General features: G+C 52.6%; 1 protein-coding gene across 4 annotated transcripts in view; it reads left to right on the top strand.

Moving 5' to 3' along the window:
- The window catches only part of TRAF2 (TNF receptor associated factor 2), a 20,663-nt gene extending 1,636 nt beyond the window's left edge, over positions 1-19,027 (top strand). Inside the window, exons 1-10 of one of the 4 annotated variants that reach the window (XM_042052204.1) lie at positions 135-198; positions 1,397-1,617; positions 2,207-2,285; positions 2,635-2,733; positions 10,600-10,671; positions 12,208-12,282; positions 13,240-13,599; positions 14,581-14,758; positions 15,637-15,785; positions 16,444-19,027. In XM_042052204.1, the coding sequence (XP_041908138.1) occupies positions 1,430-1,617; positions 2,207-2,285; positions 2,635-2,733; positions 10,600-10,671; positions 12,208-12,282; positions 13,240-13,599; positions 14,581-14,758; positions 15,637-15,785; positions 16,444-16,662 (1,419 nt within the window). In that variant the 5' untranslated portion in view covers positions 135-198; positions 1,397-1,429 and the 3' untranslated portion in view covers positions 16,663-19,027. Of the gene's footprint in view, positions 1-134; positions 199-1,396; positions 1,618-2,206; positions 2,286-2,634; positions 2,734-10,599; positions 10,672-12,207; positions 12,283-13,239; positions 13,600-14,580; positions 14,759-15,636; positions 15,786-16,443 lie in introns of those variants that run through there. The other 3 variants (XM_042052202.1, XM_042052201.1, XM_042052203.1) reach the window with 3 other exon arrangements.
- The last annotated feature ends 651 nt before the right edge of the window (positions 19,028-19,678 follow it).

Raw genomic sequence — 19,678 nt, 5'->3', positions numbered from 1 at the left:
GGGGGCGGGGCCATTGCCGGGGCGGGGCTTTCCCGGGCGGGGGGCGGGGCCATTGCCGGGGCGGGGCTTTCCCGGGCGGGGGGCGGGGCCATTGCCGGGGCGGGGCTTTCCCGGGCGGGGGGCGGGGCCCGGGCTCGCCACACGTGTCCGGGGGCGGGGCCTGGCGGCGCTTCCGGTGCGGGCGCGGAGCGAGGGCCGGTGAGTGCGGGGCCCTCAGGGAGCGGCGGGGCCGGGCCTCGCTCCCCGGGAGCCCGGCCCGGCAGAGAGCCCTCCTGGCCGCGGGCAGCCCGGGCCACACGGGCGCAGCGGGGCAGCCCCGGGCTCTTCTCCGGTTCGCGGTGTCTCCGCTCGTGGGGCTCCTCCCCGAGACAGGCTGGGGGTGTTCAGCCTGGAGAAGAGAAGGCTCTAGAGAGACCTCAGAACCCCTTGCAGTGCCCAAAGGGGCTCCAAGGGATCTGGAGAGGGACTTTAGTCAAGGACATGGAATGACAGGGCAAGGGGGAACGGCTTCCCAGTGCCAGAGGCAGGGATGGATGGGATATTGGGAAGGACTTGTTCCCTGGGAGGGTGGGCAGGCCCTGGCACAGGGTGCCCAGAGCAGCTGGGGCTGCCCCTGGATCCCTGGCAGTGCCCAAGGCCAGGCTGGACATTGGGGCTTGGAGCAGCCTGGGACAGTGGGAGGTGTCCCTGCCCATGGCAGGGGTTGGAATAAGACTTTCAGGTCCCTTCCAACCCAAACCAGTCTGGGGCTCCGTGGATGTGCTCCCTTAGGTGTTCTAGGTGGCTGTGGCATGTAGTCACAGGGAATGAAGGTGTGAGATGCATAAGCAGTCAAAACAAAAGCATTTTATTCTTTTCCTCCTTTCCAATTTGGTCGTGTCTCTCATGTCCTCATTTTCCATCCCTCTGGAGAACCCTCTGTGCCTGCTTGGGCACCACCACTAAACCTGGGCTCCACTGTGTGCCCAGCTTCCCCCCAGGACCAGCTGCCTCTGGGCAGAATTTTGGTCCCTTCTGACAGCTGACGGGTGTGAGAGCAGGCAGTGGTGGGCTGTGGTGGCCAGCAGGTTTTTGGTGAACTGAATTTATTATATTTATTTCTGATTGCCTTTAAGACAGTTTTTTACCTTATGTGGAGCAAGAAGCCTTAACAGGCTGCATTTCAGTCAGCTGGGACAGGGAGTTTTATCAGGTCTGTCTTTCCTGTCTCTGTGTTCTGGATTTAGTACTAAAATTCAAGTTTCCTCCCGTATTTGGGAGGTGAAAGTAGGCTTGTGGTGTGGTTTTTACATCAGTGTGTTTACTTGTGTTGGGAGACAGTCTAATAAACACAGTTTATATAAAAAACCACCCCCATGCAATTATAATCAATTGGAGAAAATACTTTTATTTTCAGTCTCTGGAGATACAGCCAGAACTTTTTGTTCACATGGCAGCAGCAAACTCTTCTCCACCGGGTTCTTTGGATCTAAACCAGCCTGGGTTTGCAAAGGAGATCCTGGGAACTAAACTGGAGGTCAAATACCTCTGCTCCGATTGCAAGAACATTCTGAGGCGGCCGTTCCAGGCACAGTGTGGCCATCGCTACTGCTCCTACTGCCTGAAGAAAATCATCAGGTAACTGCTGTGCCTTCAGCGTGAAGACAAAATGCTTGAAAAGGCATTTTCAAGAACAAAAGCAGAGAAAAGTCTCATTTTCAGGATCTTCTCAGTAAGGGAGCTGTGTTCAATCATTGAGGTTCAGCATCACCTCTTCTCTAAGGGAATGTGTAACCTCTGACTTGCCTTTGTTGTTGCTTCAAAGTTCTGTTTTCCAGAACCCCCTGCATTGTTTTTGCCATTGGGGAGGCAGTCCAGGTCTATCACTCATCTCCTTCAGTCCTCATCACAGCTACTGAATGCTCCTAAAAGTCATCATTTGGTTGTTGTGTCAAAATGGGAGAGGTTTAAGCACAAGCTGGCTTCCAGAGAAGTTTCCTTGTGTCTCACTCCTACCTTTGAGTGAGGGAAACTTAATAGAGCAGTCAATTGGCAGAAGAAAAAAAATTAGAAATAGGCATCAAAAATACACACAAGCAAAGGCTCAGTGTGTTCTTTTAAAAATAAGAAAATACTTTCATTTCATAAAGTTACCAGAAATCATTTCATTGCTAAACATAAATTAATTTTTTTTGTTGTGTTTGATGATTATTTTTCTGTCTGATAGTGCTGGACCTCAAAAGTGTGCCAGCTGTATCCAGGAAGGAATATATGAAGAAGGAATTTCTATTTTGGAAACAAGCTCGGTAAGGAAAAACGCATTAAAAAAAGCCTAACACATCATTGGTGTCAGTAATACCAGTTGCAGTTTTTGTTTAAAACACAAGCTCTGAGAGCTTCTTATTCCTAGGAACCCTTTTCTTCAGTAGTGAGAAGGGTGATTACTGTCTTGGACTCCCCAGTGCTGAAATCCAGGTCATGTGTGTGTAGTGGTGCCCTACTTAAAGCTGTCACAGCGATTTGGTTGCTATTAGCACACCTCTGAGGGTTGATGGGGCAACTGGTCTGGGAGGAGTTTTCAGCAAGAATTCGAAGTCCTGATCAAAACTGCAACCCTCAGTAATATTTGTGGTTTGCTTGTTGTTTCCATTTCAGGCTTTCCCAGACAATGCAGCGCGGCGGGAGGTGGAGAGTCTGCCTGCTGTCTGCATCAACAGTGGCTGCACCTGGAAGGGGACCATCAAAGAGTATGAGGTACAGGCCAAAGCAAGGTTTGGCACGTCTGCATCCTTCTTTCCTCTGTGTTTGGGCAAGGCTCAGGGAGTTGTCCGTGCCCACTGACAGTGGGGGAGAGCAGTCAAATCCCTGGACTTCACAGTCAGCTGGAGAGGTTCCCTGAGTGAGGGTTTGTGTGCCCTGCTGAGGGCACAGGCTGGACTGAGATCGTTTCAGGTTTGCCTGTGATCACAGGGATTTGCTTGTGAGCATGTCTCTTCCATGGTGGGAACCACCTGCTCTGTCTCCAGCTCTTCTCTGCTATACAAGACTGTCAAGAAATTGCTGTGCCGTGAAATGGTTGTGAATTTCTCTGCATTATGTGAACCTAAAACTCCTTCAGACTCCATCAGCTCACAGAAGGTGACCTGATCCCCTTTCAGCTGTCTGCAGAGCTACCAGGGCAGTGGAACTGGCTGTTGGATATTGGCTGGTCACCCATCACCCAAGCTGTTCTGGGCCACAAGGCTGCTGGACAGGATGGTTTTTCCACCTCTGTTCTCCTCAAGGAGCCTACTAGGTTTTAAATCCAAGTTTTAGTCATGGCTGTGGGTGGTTGGTCCATAGCATGTGAAGCTTTTGGCTCCTGAAGGACAATTCTGTCATCCCTCTTGGAATGGCAGAACCAGCACACGGGAGGCCTGAGATAAGAGGAATACATTTTATTTCCCTCTAACACTTGCTGCAGATAAAGATTGTAGCCTGGTGGTTCACAGAGCTCTGGTAGTGACTGAGATGTGTTTCAGGAACAGGCGGTCTGTCCAGGCTGACATTGGGATTCTCTCAATGATGCCGTTGCAAGGTGGAAGGAAGAAGCAACAGCTGTGCATTGGGGCTGAGTGTTCTGCCCAGACTGTTGAGCCTGTTAGCAGAGAGATGCTTCTGCAGCTCTGCTTCTTTGTCCTGCTGTCTGAGCCTTCTGCTGTGTGCTCAAAGTTCAGTCCAAGAGATGAGGATGTTGGTGCTAAATGGTTCTGCTGCTGTGAACCCCCATTTGTAGATCTGTGAGAGGCTCATGGTGTGGATGTGGGACTGAAGAAGTGTCGGGTGTAGAGCTTAACACTGCCACAGCACAGAGTTTGGGGGTTGCATGGCAGAGAACAGGGTACCCTCGTACTGAGGTTTCAGGTTCAGGCTGTGCTGGTGGTGTCTGCAGATTGTTTGCTCCATGCTTTAATTTCTGCTGGTGCCCAGAAGCCCGATGTCTTCTGCAATGATTATAGTGAGCTCATCTTCATTAGACTAAACCAATTTATATCTGTCAGCAGCTTCCAGTGCTGATTGTGCTATGGCTGATGACCTGTGCTGAACTTTTTCTCCTGGTTTTAAAAAAGAGTCTTAGCATGTTCTTGCAGAGCTCAGCAAAAATCTTCAGCTGCAAGAGGTTCTCCCTAAGCATTCTGACAAGTGTTCGAGTGCTTGAGTCCAGCCAGAGCTCCCACTGGGAGTTCAGAAGGGCAGCGAGCTGTCCTGGGATCAGGCTGATTTCTTGCAGGGCTGCAGAAGCATGTGATGCCCCAGAACCCTGCACACAGCTGATGAAGAGCTCCTGAATGGATGAGTCTGTGCCTTGTTTTTACTCTCCACCTGATCTTCCTAAGCTTGTTTGGCGTTTGCTGGGACAAAGGATGATTGATAGAGGTGGTGGCCCTGGAGCACGTGGGCTGTGGGTCTGTGGCACACACCTTCCCTGCCAGGGGTTTGTGAGTCTCCACTCTCCTGGATTTTATTGAGTCTTGGGGAGTCCTGTGTGGTACAGGGGGTGGGGGGGTTTGGAGCAGTGCTGGCTGCTTTCTCTCAGGGGCTGAGTTGCCTCTCCTGCCTGTCCCGGTGGCATTCAGCCTGAGGGAGGAGGTCATTTTGTGCCCTCTCAGGAAAAGCTGGTTCTTTCCTAGGAACTGGTGGGAGGAGGTAAGGTCTGGCTTGTGTTATCTCCTCCCAGCTGCCTGCCAAAGAGCCGTGGCATTCAGTCAGGACTGGCTGTCTCCATGCTGCCAGAGCCACGTGTGTGGCTGAGGAGGGCTGGGAAAGGAGGCATTGAACGGCTGTGCTAGCCCAGAGCCTCTTGGTAGCTTGGGCTAACATTAAACCCAGCCTTCAGGGCCAGTGCAGAGCTGCCTGGTGCAGCAGCGTTGCATCCGTGGGTAACGTCCTGCAGCAGCTCAGCACTCCCGCTCTGGAAAGTCCCTCAGAGCTATTTCCGACAGGACATGGAAAGTCCCTCAGAGTGAATTCACTGTTTGCTAATTTAAAAATCATGTGTTGTGCTGAGAGAGGCTGCTCTCCCCTTGCAAATGAAGAGATACTGTCACTTCTGGTTTGCTAATCTTATCAGGGCACGCACAGGGGAAAAATACTCTGCGGCTGGAAAGCTTAAGCCTCAAAAAAAGGAGTAAAATGGATTTCAGTTTTGCTTTCTGTTCAGGCAGACTAAAGATCGGCTTTCAAAGGGAAACACAAAACTGAGTGCAGCCTGCTTGGACATGACTTGCACTTCTGCTCCAAGCTCTGTGGACCATATGAAATACTTAAGTCTGGATTTATGGCTGCATTTTTCAGAGTTTGTAAATATTTAGTGGCACTTGGATAAAGTTGTTTGTGGTGGAGCTGAAGGGTTTTTCCTTTTGTTAGTGACCTTGTTTCCTGTATAGGTTTCCTGATGAGTCTGTCTGCATGAACATATGGAAAATCAGGCTGTGGGCATGAGCCCTTAGATTCAAGAGCAAAGTCTGCGGAGGACTGCAGAAACTAAACCCAGCCCATTAAAGCAAAAGGAAAGACCCCAAAAACATGTCTGGTGATACTCAGGCAGAGGGACTTTGTGGTTCCTCAGCTCTGGTGTGTTTATCCTCCTGCCTTACAGTACCTCCAGCTGCCCACGTCTCTCTCCTTTTATCAACATTTTGTTGTCAGTTTTCATACACCTTTTATTTATGCTTTTCATCCCACCAGTTCCCTTCCTGTGCCCTTCCCCCAGGTCTGGGATGGGAGGAGGGGTACACATGAGGTCAGCTTTGGCATTCCCCTTGGTTACCCCAGACAGGGGATTTAACTCAGCCCTCTTCAGCTGGAAGGAAACAGAATTAACTGAGACATAAGAAAACGAAATTGTCCAATTTTAGGAAGGAGAACTAAGTTTTAAGCTTAAACCTGACATCAGTATTTAAACCAAATTTTGTGGGGCTCAGATGAGCTCAGCTCCTGAGGCTGAGCAATAGTCAGGTGTGGGAATAAGCTGGCCTAATCCATGCTGGAGGGAATGTGTTTTCCTTGATTTTGTTGTTGTCACTTTGGTTTTAGAAAGTTCTTTGTAAGTGAAACCTGGAAGGCTGCAGAAAGTACAAAACTCAGAACCCAGGTGATGTTCCTCAAAAGCCTGTGGAGTCAGAAAGGATGTCTGCAGCCCCTTCTGGGCTACGTGGCTCCCTGGGAGCAGAAGAACAGGGTACCTGGGCTTTCCTTTCTGCCCACTGTTCACACTTAGGAGATGCTGGAGAGCCCCTACCGCACCCTATCTGGGGAAAACTCCCTCTTCAAAAATGCTGCTGGAGGCCCTGAGCCAGGGGTTCCTCCTGCTGTATCGTGCACTGTGTCATGCCCCTCCTTCCCAGCTGCACCCCGGGAATGCCCCAACAGGTTTTGGTGGTGATTTTCAGCTGAGGCTGAAACTTCATCTTCAGGCTTTTGCACATTGCTTAGAGGAGAGCTGTTGGTCTTTGGAGCTCGTTCACCTGTCTCCTGCTCCTGCAGAGTTGTACCTCTGAGTGTTGTATCAGTGCTGTCTGTGTGGGGTACAGCGCTTGAGGTGCCGTGCCAGGAACACTTGGTGCTGCTGTATATAAGGGTGACCAGCCTTCTCTTTAAAACCCAGTACAGCATTTATTGTCTTTTTCTCAAGGTTTTTGCTCCAAGTTGTGGCCTGGTGCTGAAGTGCAGTTTGCAGCTAGCTCCAGCCTGACCAGCAGGGCCAGACCATTTTCTGGTGGGAGAATCCATGACTTGCATGTGCAGGTGACCAAAAGGACCGGCTGCTTTTGGAAAAGGGATCAGACACACCTTTACTTTCCAGAGCCGGAGCTGAGGCCCACAAGCACATCCCAACCACACTTGCAGTCTCCACAGTAGTTAGTGTAGCTGGCTGCCCAGACAAGAGGCGTTTTCCCGTCCAAACCCATGGTGGGAGGTAAAGCCACGGGGAGTGCCGGAGAGCGTGCGTGGGAGGGGGTTGGAAAGCCCCGACTGCAGAGGGTCTGCTCTTCACTTCTGAAACCAGCTCAGCCTTTTTGTGGTGGCCTAAAAATTAATAGTTTTGACATCTGCCCCTTGGAGAATGAAAAGCTGAAAGTCACGAGGTTTGGAGTGGAGGTGAGTGCCAAGGAAACCCCTCACCATGAACACACATTCCCATCTTGGAGGCTCTGGGGGCCCTGGGGAACTGACAGAGGTGCATGAAGCAACTCATGTTTCTTGGCACAAAGAGCTCCTCTTTTACACTGGAGATGCATTTTCAGTGTTTTCTCTACAGTTCCACAGGCCCACCCTTTTCCTTGTAGCCAGGCTACCGTGTCAAAGGAGCCAAGTGCTGCACATGGCAGTGCTGGGGCTGGAGACCGCCCAAGCCCTGACAGCCACCGCTGTGCCCTGTGCCATGGCAGCTGCCTTTCCTCTGCCATCCTGGTAGTTTTGCTTCCTTGTTGCTCCCTTGCACCTGCCAAGCCCTTGAGCTGTCTGCTTATGGTTACTGTTGCTGTGCTCAGAGGAGACTAATGGAGTGTCTTTCCAAGGCCAGGGGATTTTGCAGGAGAGCTGCAGCGTGCAGCTCACTCTGAGCCTGCCCTGCTCTCCCTTGTCCCTCTGCCAGCCCTGCCCTTCGCTGTGACCTTCCCACAGGCTCTGACAGAGGTATCTCACAGCAGCTGCTTCAACAGTGGCATTTCCCAGCTGCCTGCCTTGTCCCTTTGCTGGAGGGGGACCCCTGTGTCATGCTGATGGACTGCTAACATGGTTACAAGACCTCCATAAAACTGGACCTATGTGGATGTGGCAGGTTATGAGTAGAGCAGCCAGGCAGCAGGGGCACGTCCTGCTCTGCCACCAGGGTATGGAGATAATGATTTCCAGCAGAAGCCTCTTGCAGAGTTGAAGTCGAATTTAGCGATGCCCTGAGAGGTGAAATGATGATCAGATTGATCTGCAGTTTTGCCTATTGGCTGAGGGAGAAGCAGGGAAGCAGCTCATCCTGGCATTGTCTTAGAACCACAGAATATCCCTAGCTGGAGGTGACCCACGGAGACCACGCAGTCCAGCTCCTGGCCCTGCACAAACACCCTCCAACAATCCCACCCTTCAGAGCACAGTGAGGTCTGCCCTCAGCCTCCTTAGGAATGATCACTGTGTGCTCCAGGGACCAGCTGCCCTTTTTGAAAGCCGCTTTTCCCTTTGTATGCCTGCACTCCCCTGCACAGCTGCATTGCAGAGTGCTGCCCCGGATGGAACTGCCTCATCCTGCTGCCACAGTGTCCAGAGAGAAACTTCGACTGCAAATTTAGAAATATACAGCTTTTCTGCTGATTGCCCTGGTCCTTCCATGGGCAGTGGTGTCTGATTTTCTAACCTTTCAGGTGAGCTCCCAGAGAATGGCCTATCTGATGGTGGTGGGTGATGGGCAGGCTGATGTGGGGTTGTGTTGCTGTTTATTATCAGGGAAAGAAATTGATGTGTAGATCAATCAGCGGCTTTGGTTGTGTCTTGGTGGTAATTGAGTGTGAAGAACCAGGTGTTGCTGAAGGCTGTTAACTCTGCCCCAGCTGATTTTCCTACTCCTGCTGTTGGATGCTGCAGGCTGGTGTGAGCCTTGCTGGGTAAGCCCTTCACTTCCAGCTCCACTTTAATTCTTCCATGGCTGTCCCCTCCCTCTGCCACCTGTCTGACTTGATTTCCACTCTGATTCCCTCTGGAAGAGTGCCTGCTCTTGCCTAGCCCCACTCACAGCTTTCGAGAGCTCCCAAAAGCTTTCCAAGCAAGTGCCTGGATGTCTGTGGTGCTTATCCCTGTAGCAGAAGCTACAGCTGTGGGTTGGGAAAGGTATAAACAGGAGGATTGCCCCATTGCTGGGGGAGTGGATGTGGCAGATCAAGCTCGAGTGCCACCCCCTGCTCTTGGCTCTGGGGTGGGTTGGATTTCTTCCAGCAGTGATACCATCCATCTCTGTTCTGACACCCGCGTGGGGCGGGAGGAACAGGGGTTTCCAGAAGAGCCTGAAACTGTTTATACAGAAATGTTTGGATCTGTGCTGGCTGAAGCTCCTGGATGTCTTTAACCATTTACATACAGAATAGTTGCACTTTGAGCTCAGCGGGGCTGGTTTCCTTCCCGTGCTGCAGGCAGGGCTGCCCACTCTTGGGCATTACCTTGTGGTGCGGAGGGGAGTCAGGATGGAGGATAGATAAATGCTGGGAGGTGGGGAGTGTGGAGGGGGTGGTAGTTTCACACCCAGCATGTTGGCATGGGAGACCGTAAGTTTAAAATACTCCCTTATTTAAAATAGTTGCTTCTGCAATGAAGTTTCCTTCTTTCAGCCAGACCGTCTGTTCTACCAGCGCTTTGTGGGTCGTGGGGTAGATGTTATCAGATGTTTCTAGAACATGGGAGCTGTAGATGGGTAGAAGAAAGGGCTCAGCCCCTCTGAGTGAGTGGATGAAGGCAGGCACTTGGCCTCCTCCTCCTCCTCTGCAGGCAGCAGTGTCTGTGTGGGCAGCAGTGCCCCCAAACCCCGCTGGCTGGCCGGTCATCTCTCCAGGGACACACAGTGAAGCTCTGAGCTTAAGTTATTCACTTAAAGCATAAAAAGGAGAGAGTAACCAAGAAGCCAAAGTGGAGCCACTGCTGGTTTCACTTTCCACTTCCTGATGTGTGACAGGGTGAGGTTTGTGCATGTTCCCCCACAAGACAACAGAGATTCAATGTGACCAGGTTTTCAAACATCTGGTTTCAGATGGCTGCATTAGAAATGCTCCTGGTTGGATTTTTTTTCTGTCCCTAGTATGGCAGAAGACTTCAGTGCTCTTGTCTTTTAATTTGAATTTTGATCTGCATATTCATGGTGTTTTCAATGCCTCGTTTCAACTGGTGGGTGTGTAAAGAGAAGGTTTAGGCAATGGAAGTGACACAGAAGCAGAGGCATGTTTCAGCATTTCCAATTTAGCCAGCACTGTTGCTCAAGAGGATCACGTTGCCCTGGTCATTTGTTCAGCCTCTCTGGCCATCACACAACCCTGACTCTGGCTGCAGGGGCAGGTGCTTGTGTGCAGGGACTGGTAAATGAAACAGTTTAAAAATATTTTTCTTTCTGGTTGAAAAATGGTATTCTACATACAGAAGATACAATCAGACAGCTCAGCCCAGTGTGTGATGAGCTGGCACTGGGCCCATGCCTCAGCTGACTGATAACCATTACAGTGGAAAAATTACCCAGATTATCTTGCTGAGGTAGTGGCTCACTCCACTCAACCTGCCCCAATGTGTTTTCTCCTGGCAGAGCCATAAATGGAGCTTCCCGTTGATTGTCTTGGCCATCAAAGCAATAATTTGATTTTTTTAAAAATCATGGTAGCAGCTTTTAAATAGAGGTTGAGGCTATGTAGACACCCAAAATTGGGGTAGCTTGGAGGTCACAGGATGAGTCAGCAGCTCAGAGGGATCAGCGTGACCAAGGTCTGGCTGTAGGTCAGTAATCCAGCGCTCGCTGCAATAAGGTATAAACCCACCCCGTGGGATTGTGCCCATTGCAGAACCTCCTTGGGGCTTTTACTTGAGGACAAATATCTCCTGTCCATTCCTTCACAGGCTCATGATGAAGTCTGCCCTGAATTCCCGCTGACTTGTGAAGGCTGTGGGAAGAAGATTCCCAGGGAGAAGGTATCCATCCGACCCTGTGCTGCGGGGGTGTTTGCTGTGAAACCTGATGGGCTGAGCTTGGCGTTCTGGGAGCAGGGAGGAACAGAGTCCATTAAGAAATGAAGGGGGGGAAGTAACTGAGGGGCAGCTGTTAGCATGGATGTGAGTTTTCCACAAGGATGGGTGTGAGGGGATGTGGCTCACGGGCACTCGTGGGTCAGCGTTGGTGCTGCCAGTGCTACCTCCCTTGGAACCACGTCTGGGGGCAGGGCCTCTGTGGGAAAAGTACCCTCATGGGTTTATGTTCTGTGGAGAGCAACTGCATCAACCACTGGTGCAATTTTGGAAAGAGAGCCCATCTCCAGCTATATTAATTGATATCTAATTAATCATCTAATGGAATCCATGGCTATAGGATCTCCAGGCTGCTGGCTCCTGGGACAAGGCTCAAAAGTCTGAAAAATTCAAGTTTTGGGGAACATTTTCAAAAAGCGCATTCATCTGAAACCATCTTGCCTTCTACAGGCAAATATTTTTAGTAGCAGTGTTGGAAAAAGCCGTTTAGCAGGGCAGGGGAACGGAGGCAGCAAAAGGAGGAGCAAAAGAGTTCTTCTAAATGGACAGCGTAAGGAGGGGCTTGGGGCTGGGGGTGCAGCCCACCTTATCTGCAGGTGGCTCCTGCAGGGAGCCAGCTCACAGGATCTCCATGGGTAATCTACCCTGTGTTTAAATATTAACTCCCATGTTTATGTCTCCAAATCCTTGTTGATTATTTGCTGCCATGTTAGCTTTGAGTAACCCAACTCATTACACAAGCCAGATGGATTTAGAAGCCTTTAAAAAAGTGGTTTAAAATCAATTTTAATTGACATCTGTTGTAGCAGATGTAGGAGTTAAGTGGGGAGGGAATATGGTGGTTGTTCAGAAAAGAGCTCTGGTATCTGATGGTGAGGGGTGTACTAAACCCAAGCTGAAGCTGTGCCAGTGCTTGTTGGATTAATCATGTGCTGTGTGGGAACCTGAACGAGTCATCTCAGTGCTGAGGGGTTAGTGGCACCTCTCTGCAGAAATGTAATGCTGGGATGGAGGTAAAAATACCAGCCTGTGGCACGTCCTGACGAGAGTTGTGTGAAGTGCCCAAAATGAAATGTGCCCTTATTTCATGGCGTTGTTGCCTATTTTTTGTCTTGTTTCATGGGAGGTTGTTGCCTCCCATTCCTCAGCCTTCAGGGAAGCTCATTATTCTGCATCCACAGCTTGTACTTGTACCTGTTGCTTTTTCTCTCTTGCGTGTGCAGGTGAGCAGTGAGACCTCCCAGCTGTCAAAAGAAGGAGAAATTAAGCTTTCTTCAGGGGCCAGGGCTATATTTGTATTCCAGTGAAAGTCACGCCTGATGGTGGTCAGAGCCCAGGTTTAGTGGGCACCGTGGCAGCTGGTGATTAGCCACAGCTTGGGCATTCTTCAGCTTGGCTGCAGCTTCCCAAAAGTCAGTGGGATGGAAAGGGAGCACTGGGGACACATAAGATCTAACACTGCCTTCCTTCCTTCCTTTCTAGTTTCGGGACCACGTGAAGACCTGTGGCAGATCCAAAGTACCTTGCCGGTTCGAGGCTGTGGGCTGTGCTGAGGTGGTAAGGGCTCCTCTCCTGGGTTACCTTGGGGCTTTTCAGTCCCAGGGTTAGAGTTCACTTGCAAACTGCTGTTGCCCAAACTGTGGCACATGTTTGCATTCAGGTGTTTGAACAAAGAGGGGTTTTAAACTCTTCGCAGATGGAGCTTCACATAATCTGCTGTGCAGAGTCTGGGTGTCACAGGAGTGAAATTCCTGTGGAAGGAAATCTACTTTAAGAGCACCCTGAGTGCTTTGGAACTCTGGTGATTATGCTGCTTTCAGGGGGAATGGCTTCACGCTGCCAGAGGTCAGGTTTAGATGAGATTTTAGGAAGAAATTGTTCCTTGTGAGGGTGGTGAGGCCCTGGCACAGGTTGCCCAGAGAAGCTGTGGCTGCCCCATCTCTTGAAGTGTTCAAGGCCAGGTTGGATGGGGCTTGGAACAACCTGGTTTAGTGGAAGGGGTCCCTGCCCATGGCAGGGAGTGGGACAGGATGAGCTTTAAGGTCTCTTTGAACCCAAGCAAGTGTGTAATGACTTGTGATTATAGTGATTCTCTAAGTGAAGAACTGGGGCCAGGCCATATTTCTCTATGTCACTTCATTTTTCCAGCTCCCGTGGTGATGTTCATATAAATCCCTCCTGCAGGGGGTTATGTGAGGCTTTGTCCTTTGTTGCTGTTAGGTACATCTGACAGAGCTTTTCTGGGAGGGTTTGGCGGAAGGCAGAGCAGACCAGTACAGCTGGGGGAAGCATTTAGCATTCCTCATTGTATGTGATTTGAAGCATTTCTAAAACAAAACAAAAACCCACACCACCCCCACAAAAATGCGTTTTTTAATTCTTTCTTTGTTTTTTCCCCCTATAAATTATAAATTTAAAGCTGATGTTGTGACCTGGATAGGAGGAATTTGTTCTGTGGATGGTGACAGTGTAGATTGCACATGCTGAATGGGGGATGTGTTTCTCTTCACGTAGGTGGAAAATGAAAAGCTCCTGGAACATGAAAGCAAGTGTTTAGCAGAGCATCTCCACATGCTGCTGAGCTCTCTGCTCAGCCTCAAGGCTGGTGCTGGGGACCCGAAATCCCTTCCTGTCCTTTCCTCATCACAAAACAGCTCCCCACTGCTGGCAGCAAACTCGCTGTGCTCTGAGTCGGAGCTCTCCCGGTCCCTGGAGCTCTTGGGAAGGTGTGAGGCCCTCGAGAGGAAAACAGTGACCTTTGAGAACATTGTCTGTGTGCTCAACCGGGAGGTGGAGAGAGTATCCCTGACAGCTGAAGCCTACAGCCGCCAGCACCGGCTGGACCAGGAGAAAATCGAAACTCTGAGCAACAAGGTGTGTAACTGCTCACCTGGGCTTCCCAGCACTCCCTGCAGAGGCTTTTTCCTGTTTCCTTTCCGTGTCATGAGCTAGCAGAGCTTAACCACCTGGCCCTGAAACTCCACAAATCTGAAGTGGATTCAGATCCACAAAATACCCTTTGTGCCTGTGCCCAACCCTCAGCAGCTCCCTGGAGAAGCTGGGGATTAAACTGACCTGTGTAAAGCATCAGATCTCTGTTAATTATGAAGCTGGGCAGATACCGAGGGGTTCTTCCTTGGCAAAGTTTTCTGACAAGAGCCAGAGCACCCAGAATTTCACTGCATCTCCTTGCGCTGCATCTCAGTGAATCTGTGGGGCTGCTCACCTTCCAGACCCTTCCAAAGGAGTGCTGCCTTTGCCAAAGGAGTGCCGTCAGTGCTGCTGCCTGCAGCAACAGTCTGGAGGTGTGAAGGAGCTGCCTCCAGCAGTCTGCTCCAGCACAGTCCCTGTGGAGTGCTCCTAGTGCTCCTGGCACCTGGAGCTGCGCAGTTTCCAGCGTGCCTGTGCTCTCTGAGCAAGGGACCTGGCGTGACCCTGTGTGAGCTGGCAGGGACAAACCCTGCAGAGGATGTAGGTTCTTTTCTTTCTCAATTTAATTTTGTCACAATGCTGAGTTATTGGGGTTTTTTTTCCCCCATCCTCACTTCTTATGCTGTTCAGCCAATGGAGCAGCTCCTTGGAAGGATTTTTACATTGGCTGTGGGAAACTTTCCAGCTCTAGCACTGAGCCGTATCGATGGATCTTCTCCAGAGTGACAGGGTGCAGAAGGAAGCTTCAGTGAATTGGCTTATGTTGCTCGATTTCACCCTCCTGTGCTCCCTGTCCATTCTGGAGAAAGTCTCTCCCTAAGGAGCAGTCCTGAAGGGGACACCGGGGTCTGCCGGGGTCTGCTGGCTCTCCCAGGCCCCGCAGCGTGCGTGTTTCTAACCTGCACCCTCTGTCCCACTGAGCAGGTCCGGCAGCTGGAGAGGAGCATTGGGCTCAAAGACCTGGCCATGGCCGAGATGGAGGAGAAGATCCGGAACATGGAAGCTTCCACCTACGACGGGGTTTTCATCTGGAAGATAACGGAGTTTGCCCGGAAGCGCCAGGAGGCGATAACAGGCCGCTCTCCTGCCATCTTCTCTCCAGGTGTGCAAAATCCCCAAAATCTTTTGCGTCTCAGTTGGGTGTGGGTTTCATGGCAGGTCCTTTGCTTGGGAGGTGCTGCCAAGGCCAGGCTGGATGGGGCCCTGAGCACCTGGTTTAATGGAATGTGTCCCCGCCCATGGCAGGGGCTTAGACTAGATGATCCTTGCATAACCTTTTTATTTGGATTAAAATACTCAACAGACCATAAAACCAGCAATAAAATGGTTAAGGAAGGGAGGAAATATATATTAGAGACAGAGATACATTTTTAAAGCCCGAAGTATGACTGTGCAAGAGATAATGTCTATATAAAGCCCAAGCCTTACCAAGGGAAGTACTCAAGTGTCAGTATCAGAGGAAGGGGCTCTCCTCACAAAGTGCCCCAGCCCAACACTGGGACAGTGAGCAGCAAGTTGGGATCTGGTTGTTTGCTTGGGAAGGCACTTCCCAGATGTGAGCAATAAGCTGACACCAGCTCCTCACACTGTTCTCTTGCTTGGTGGGGAGCTCCCCTGGCAGAGAATGGTTGGGAGAGGAGCTAGGGTTTGCTGAGCAGGAATTGCTCAGGTCCAGAGGTTCTGGAGAGCTTTTTCAGAATGCCCAGAGCTGACACAGCCCTTGAGCCTGTACCCTGCACCTGCTTCTTGGGACTGTGGAACAGCACCTGTGGCTTGGCCACGAGAGAAAAGCAAATGAGATTTTATAATTACTTCAAAATCTGTTTTCCGGGTGAAGGCCGTTCCAAGTCTTTTTTGTCTGAAAGACCTGGCTCCTCCCAGATTCCAAACTTAAGAGTCCTCAGAGTTCAGAGGGATCTGCTGGTGCCAGGCTGTGCTATGTTGGGCCCTCACTGTGCCTGTTCCACACTTCTCTGACAGCTTTCTACACCAGCAAGTACGGCTACAAGATGTGTCTGCGCTTGTACCTGAACGGGGACGGCACCGGGCGTGGGACCCACCTGTCCTTGTTTTTTGTGGTGATGAAGGGACCCAACGACGCGCTGCTGCGGTGGCCCTTCAACCAAAAGGTGGGTCTGGAGCAGAGCCCACTGTGTCCAGCCACGGCCATTCTGGTTTGGCACCCACTCAAGCTTCTTGGCACTGTCATTCTGGCCCACTTGGCACAGCAGAGGAAAGGCTCTGTGTTGGCTGCCCTGGGGGTTCCCCAGGTGTGCTGAGAGCACCGGCTGTGCTGTGGGGCAAGGGGGTGACATGGGGTGTTTGGAATCCCACAGAGCCTCTGCAGGGGTTGAGAGCAAGGGAAGATTGTGGTGACCTCAGAGCTTGGGGACAGTGGGTGCTCACTGATGTCAGGAGCTCAGATCCCAGCTCCTGGGCATTGCAGAACACATGGAGACTGAGTGAGCGGGCACGAGTGGATGCAGAGAGAACAACAGCCCTAGCTCAGGGAAATACCTGTGTGCAGTGTCGGTGCTGGAAGCAAGGTGTAGGTTTTCAGTCAGTCCAACAGCCCTGTGCTGCCACAGGGAAGCTTCCAGCGACAGGCAGGATCTGGGAAGATTTCTACAGGACGTTACTGAGGTGACGTTCTCTGCTGGCCCCACTCAGAGGCATTTCTGTGACTGGCAGGGTGGCTGTGGCTGCTGGTACCTGCACATGTCACAGCAGGTCACTGTGTGTGCCTTTTATTCAGCCACTCCCTTAGGTTCTCACCTTTCCCCACAGGTCACCCTGATGCTTCTGGACCAGAATAACCGGGAGCACATCATCGACGCCTTCCGCCCTGACGTGACGTCCTCGTCCTTCCAGCGCCCCGTCACGGAGATGAACATCGCCAGTGGCTGTCCTCTCTTCTGCCCCGTGTCTGTCATGGAAGCCAAGAACTCCTACGTGCGTGATGATGCCATCTTTATTAAAGCCATCGTTGATCTCACGGGCCTCTAACCCTCCTGACCTGGGAGCAGTGAGCGTGGAGCCAGCCCTGCCCGGGCATCCCCCGCTTGTGCTGCACTTCAGGCGGGTCTCGGAGCGAGGAGGGGGCACAGAGTGGAAGGGGAAGAGCCCCTCCTGAAAAGGGACCTTCGCTCTGAGTGGAAACGAGGTGTCTGATGGGAGCCCTCTTTCCTGAGGAGAGGGTTGGGTGGACACTGGCAGGCTGTGGGATATGGAAGATTTCCTGCAGGGACTTGGGTGTCTGAACTGCTGCTGTCTGGACTCCCAGTGGAAACCAGTGCAGCTCTTGCTCTAGCAGTTTAGCCGACATCCACAGCTCTCAGTAGTAAAACAACGGTTTGCCCTGTCTGAGCTCCACCTCCTGTGGATTTTGGCTCAGCTGTCTAGGATTTCCTTCTGAGATCTCCGTGTTCCTGGAAGTTGTGTGCTGTAGGTGCCATGGCTCTGCACTGCTGGTTGCTCCGTGCCCCGGGAGACAAGGAGGGTGTGTGACGGCTGCAGTGCCAGCTGGGCAAGAGCGACACAGACTGGTTTGGTGCCGTTGGTGTGTTAGGAGGGTGCTGAACCCAGCTGCAGGGCAGGGCAGCCCTGAGTCCAGCCCTCACTGGGTGTGTGATGGGTGGTGTGTGCTGGAGTGCGGAATGGGGCAGGAGGTGCTGCTGCCCAGGAGGGAGCGCGGGGCAGCACCAGCGATGCCTGTAGGGAAAGAGAAGTGAATCTGCTGTGGAGATTGTCCCTCCTGTGCCAGGAGAGGAGGGTGACACAGAGCTTGGTGTGCACCCTGAGAGCCCCAGGCCCTGCCCCATATGCCGAGCTGCACTGGGTGGGGTGGGTGCTGTGCTGGGAGCTGTTTTTGCTCACAGGCAACGGCACAGGCTCTGAACTGGCTTCCCTCCTACGGCAGGACAGCTCCACCAGCCTTCCCCAGGCTTCTGCTGCTGCCCAGCTCCATGTCTGTGTGCAGCCATGCTGCCGTGTCCGTCTGTCTGGGCACTGCTGCCTTGGGCTGCGTGATAACTCCTGTCTGCCCAGGCAGTGGGCAGTGCTGCTCCTCGGGCACCCTCCTCAATGGCTACCTGGCCCTCCACTGCCAGGAGCCTGGCCCAGGTCTGATGGCTGCAGAGCCTGCCAGGCTTGGGGTCTGCTCACACCTTGGCTCTGGCACAGCCACCCTGAGGGGTCCAGAACACCATCAGGCTCTGCCCTGGCAGGGAGCCCTGCGGGGCCTGGCTGTCCCCCCACGTGCTGGCACTGCCCTGACCTGCCCCTGGGGCTGTTTCATGTCTGCCCAGGAGCTCAGGGATGCCCAGTGTCCTGCAGGCTGAGCTGGACCCTGGCCCAAGCTGAACCTCTTGCATGCACAGCTGCTGTGCTGGCCCGGGGCTCTCCAGACAGGTGCTGGGGTGACCTGTGAGCCCCCTTTGGAATTGCTGCGTGGAACTTCTCCCACCTGTGTGTGCAGGGGTTGGGGGCAGACCCAGCCCCTGCTCTTGGGGGAGGGGGACAGAAGCCAGTGACAGCACAGCCAGCCAGAGGTGGGAGAGGGGTGACAGGACCCTTCCCTTTGTGCAAGCCCCCTCCAGCCTGTCCCAAGGGACAGATCAAGCCCTGTGTTGCTGCTCTCACCCTGTGCCTTATGAGGAAAATCCAGGTTGGCAGAGCCCTGCTTCCATTCACAGCAGCTCCCATGGGAGGCTTGGAAAAGCCTGGGAAGGGAGAGGAAGGTCAGCTCTGCTCATAGAATCGCTGAGAATTAAGTGTTATGTGGGGCCAAGCTTGTTCTGTGTTGTTCTGAACGTCTCTGCTCCTGGGGTGCTGCCTGCAGCGGGGCTGAGGGCTATGGCCAGGCACTGCCAGGAGGGACTGTGGAGACGCTGGCTCAGCTGGGGGGTCTGGGCTGCTTTCGGGGTGGGAGCTGGTCCTCCTGTCCCTGCACGTCTGGAAGGTCGGTGGGAGAGTCGGTGCTGCAGCAAAGCTCAGGTTGAGCTCTTCCAGGCCATGGGATTACTGGTGGAGGGGAAACATGGCCTGGCAGCCCCTCCCTCTGGGAGCTTTTTCCTCCCCACCCTTCTGGTGCTGCTGACGCTGTCTGGGCCTTTTTTGGCTTTTAGCAGCTCTGGAGCTGGCAGCAGGAATTGTCCCTATGTGCTGCAGGCAGGGGCCCAGCCCCTTCCTGGGCACAGCTCTGCCAGCCTGGTGGCCACATGGACAAACAGTGGCCACAAGCCACCACTGGATTGTTGTGGGTTTTTTCCCTTTTGACCACACCATCCTAGCCTGGCACTGTGAACTAAGTTTTGTTTTCCTTGAGGGTGTAGTATGGTCAGAACCACTAATAAAAGCTGTTTAAACAGCATCGTTGTGTGCACAGCAGGGAGGAGGATTGCCTCGGGGTGGGGGGTTTCTGTGCTGGGGGCTTATTTCTGTGCTGGGAGCTCTCCCCAGCTCCTGTCTCCTTGCAGGAGCATTCCCAAACAAGGAGGAACCAGGGGGCGGGGAGGGCTGTAATGGGAAGGGAAGGAGCTGGAGTCTGGCTGCTGGAGCTCTGCTGGGCCAAAAGGCCACTGGGAGCCGGTGCAGCAGCACTGGGCCAGTGGTTCCAGTGGTTCTGCTGCTGAGGCCAATCCAACACTCCTGTTCCTGGGATGTAACAGCTCTTGAGCTCCTCCAGAACAGGCTGCTTTTCCCTTGCTGCTGTGGGGAGCCTGGTGCCTGCAGGCTGCCTGTTCCTGCCCCTCCTGAGCTGCAGCACCAGCCCAGGGACTAAACCCATGTGGGGCAGCAGCCCAGTGGCCTCTGCTCACTGTGTGTAGAAGAGACAAACACAAGGGATGCCCATGCAGGCCTGTCCCCTCTGGAAAGCCCTCAGACCCCCTTCACACCACAGCAGCTGCTGCACCAGGAAGATGCAAAGGGCAGTGAGGAGACAGTGGCAGTGCAGCTCAGGAGGCTGCTGTGGCACAGGAATGCCGAACAGCACTAGAGGGCTCTCTGCTTACCTGCTCCG

This window comes from Corvus kubaryi, unplaced genomic scaffold, assembly GCF_017639235.1.
Source record: "Corvus kubaryi isolate FWS band 111438036 unplaced genomic scaffold, C.kubaryi_AGA036_p1.0 78, whole genome shotgun sequence".
NCBI lineage: Eukaryota > Metazoa > Chordata > Aves > Passeriformes > Corvidae > Corvus > Corvus kubaryi.
Note: the sequence above shows the minus strand (reverse complement) of the source record. Positions and strands in the feature narration are given on the sequence as shown.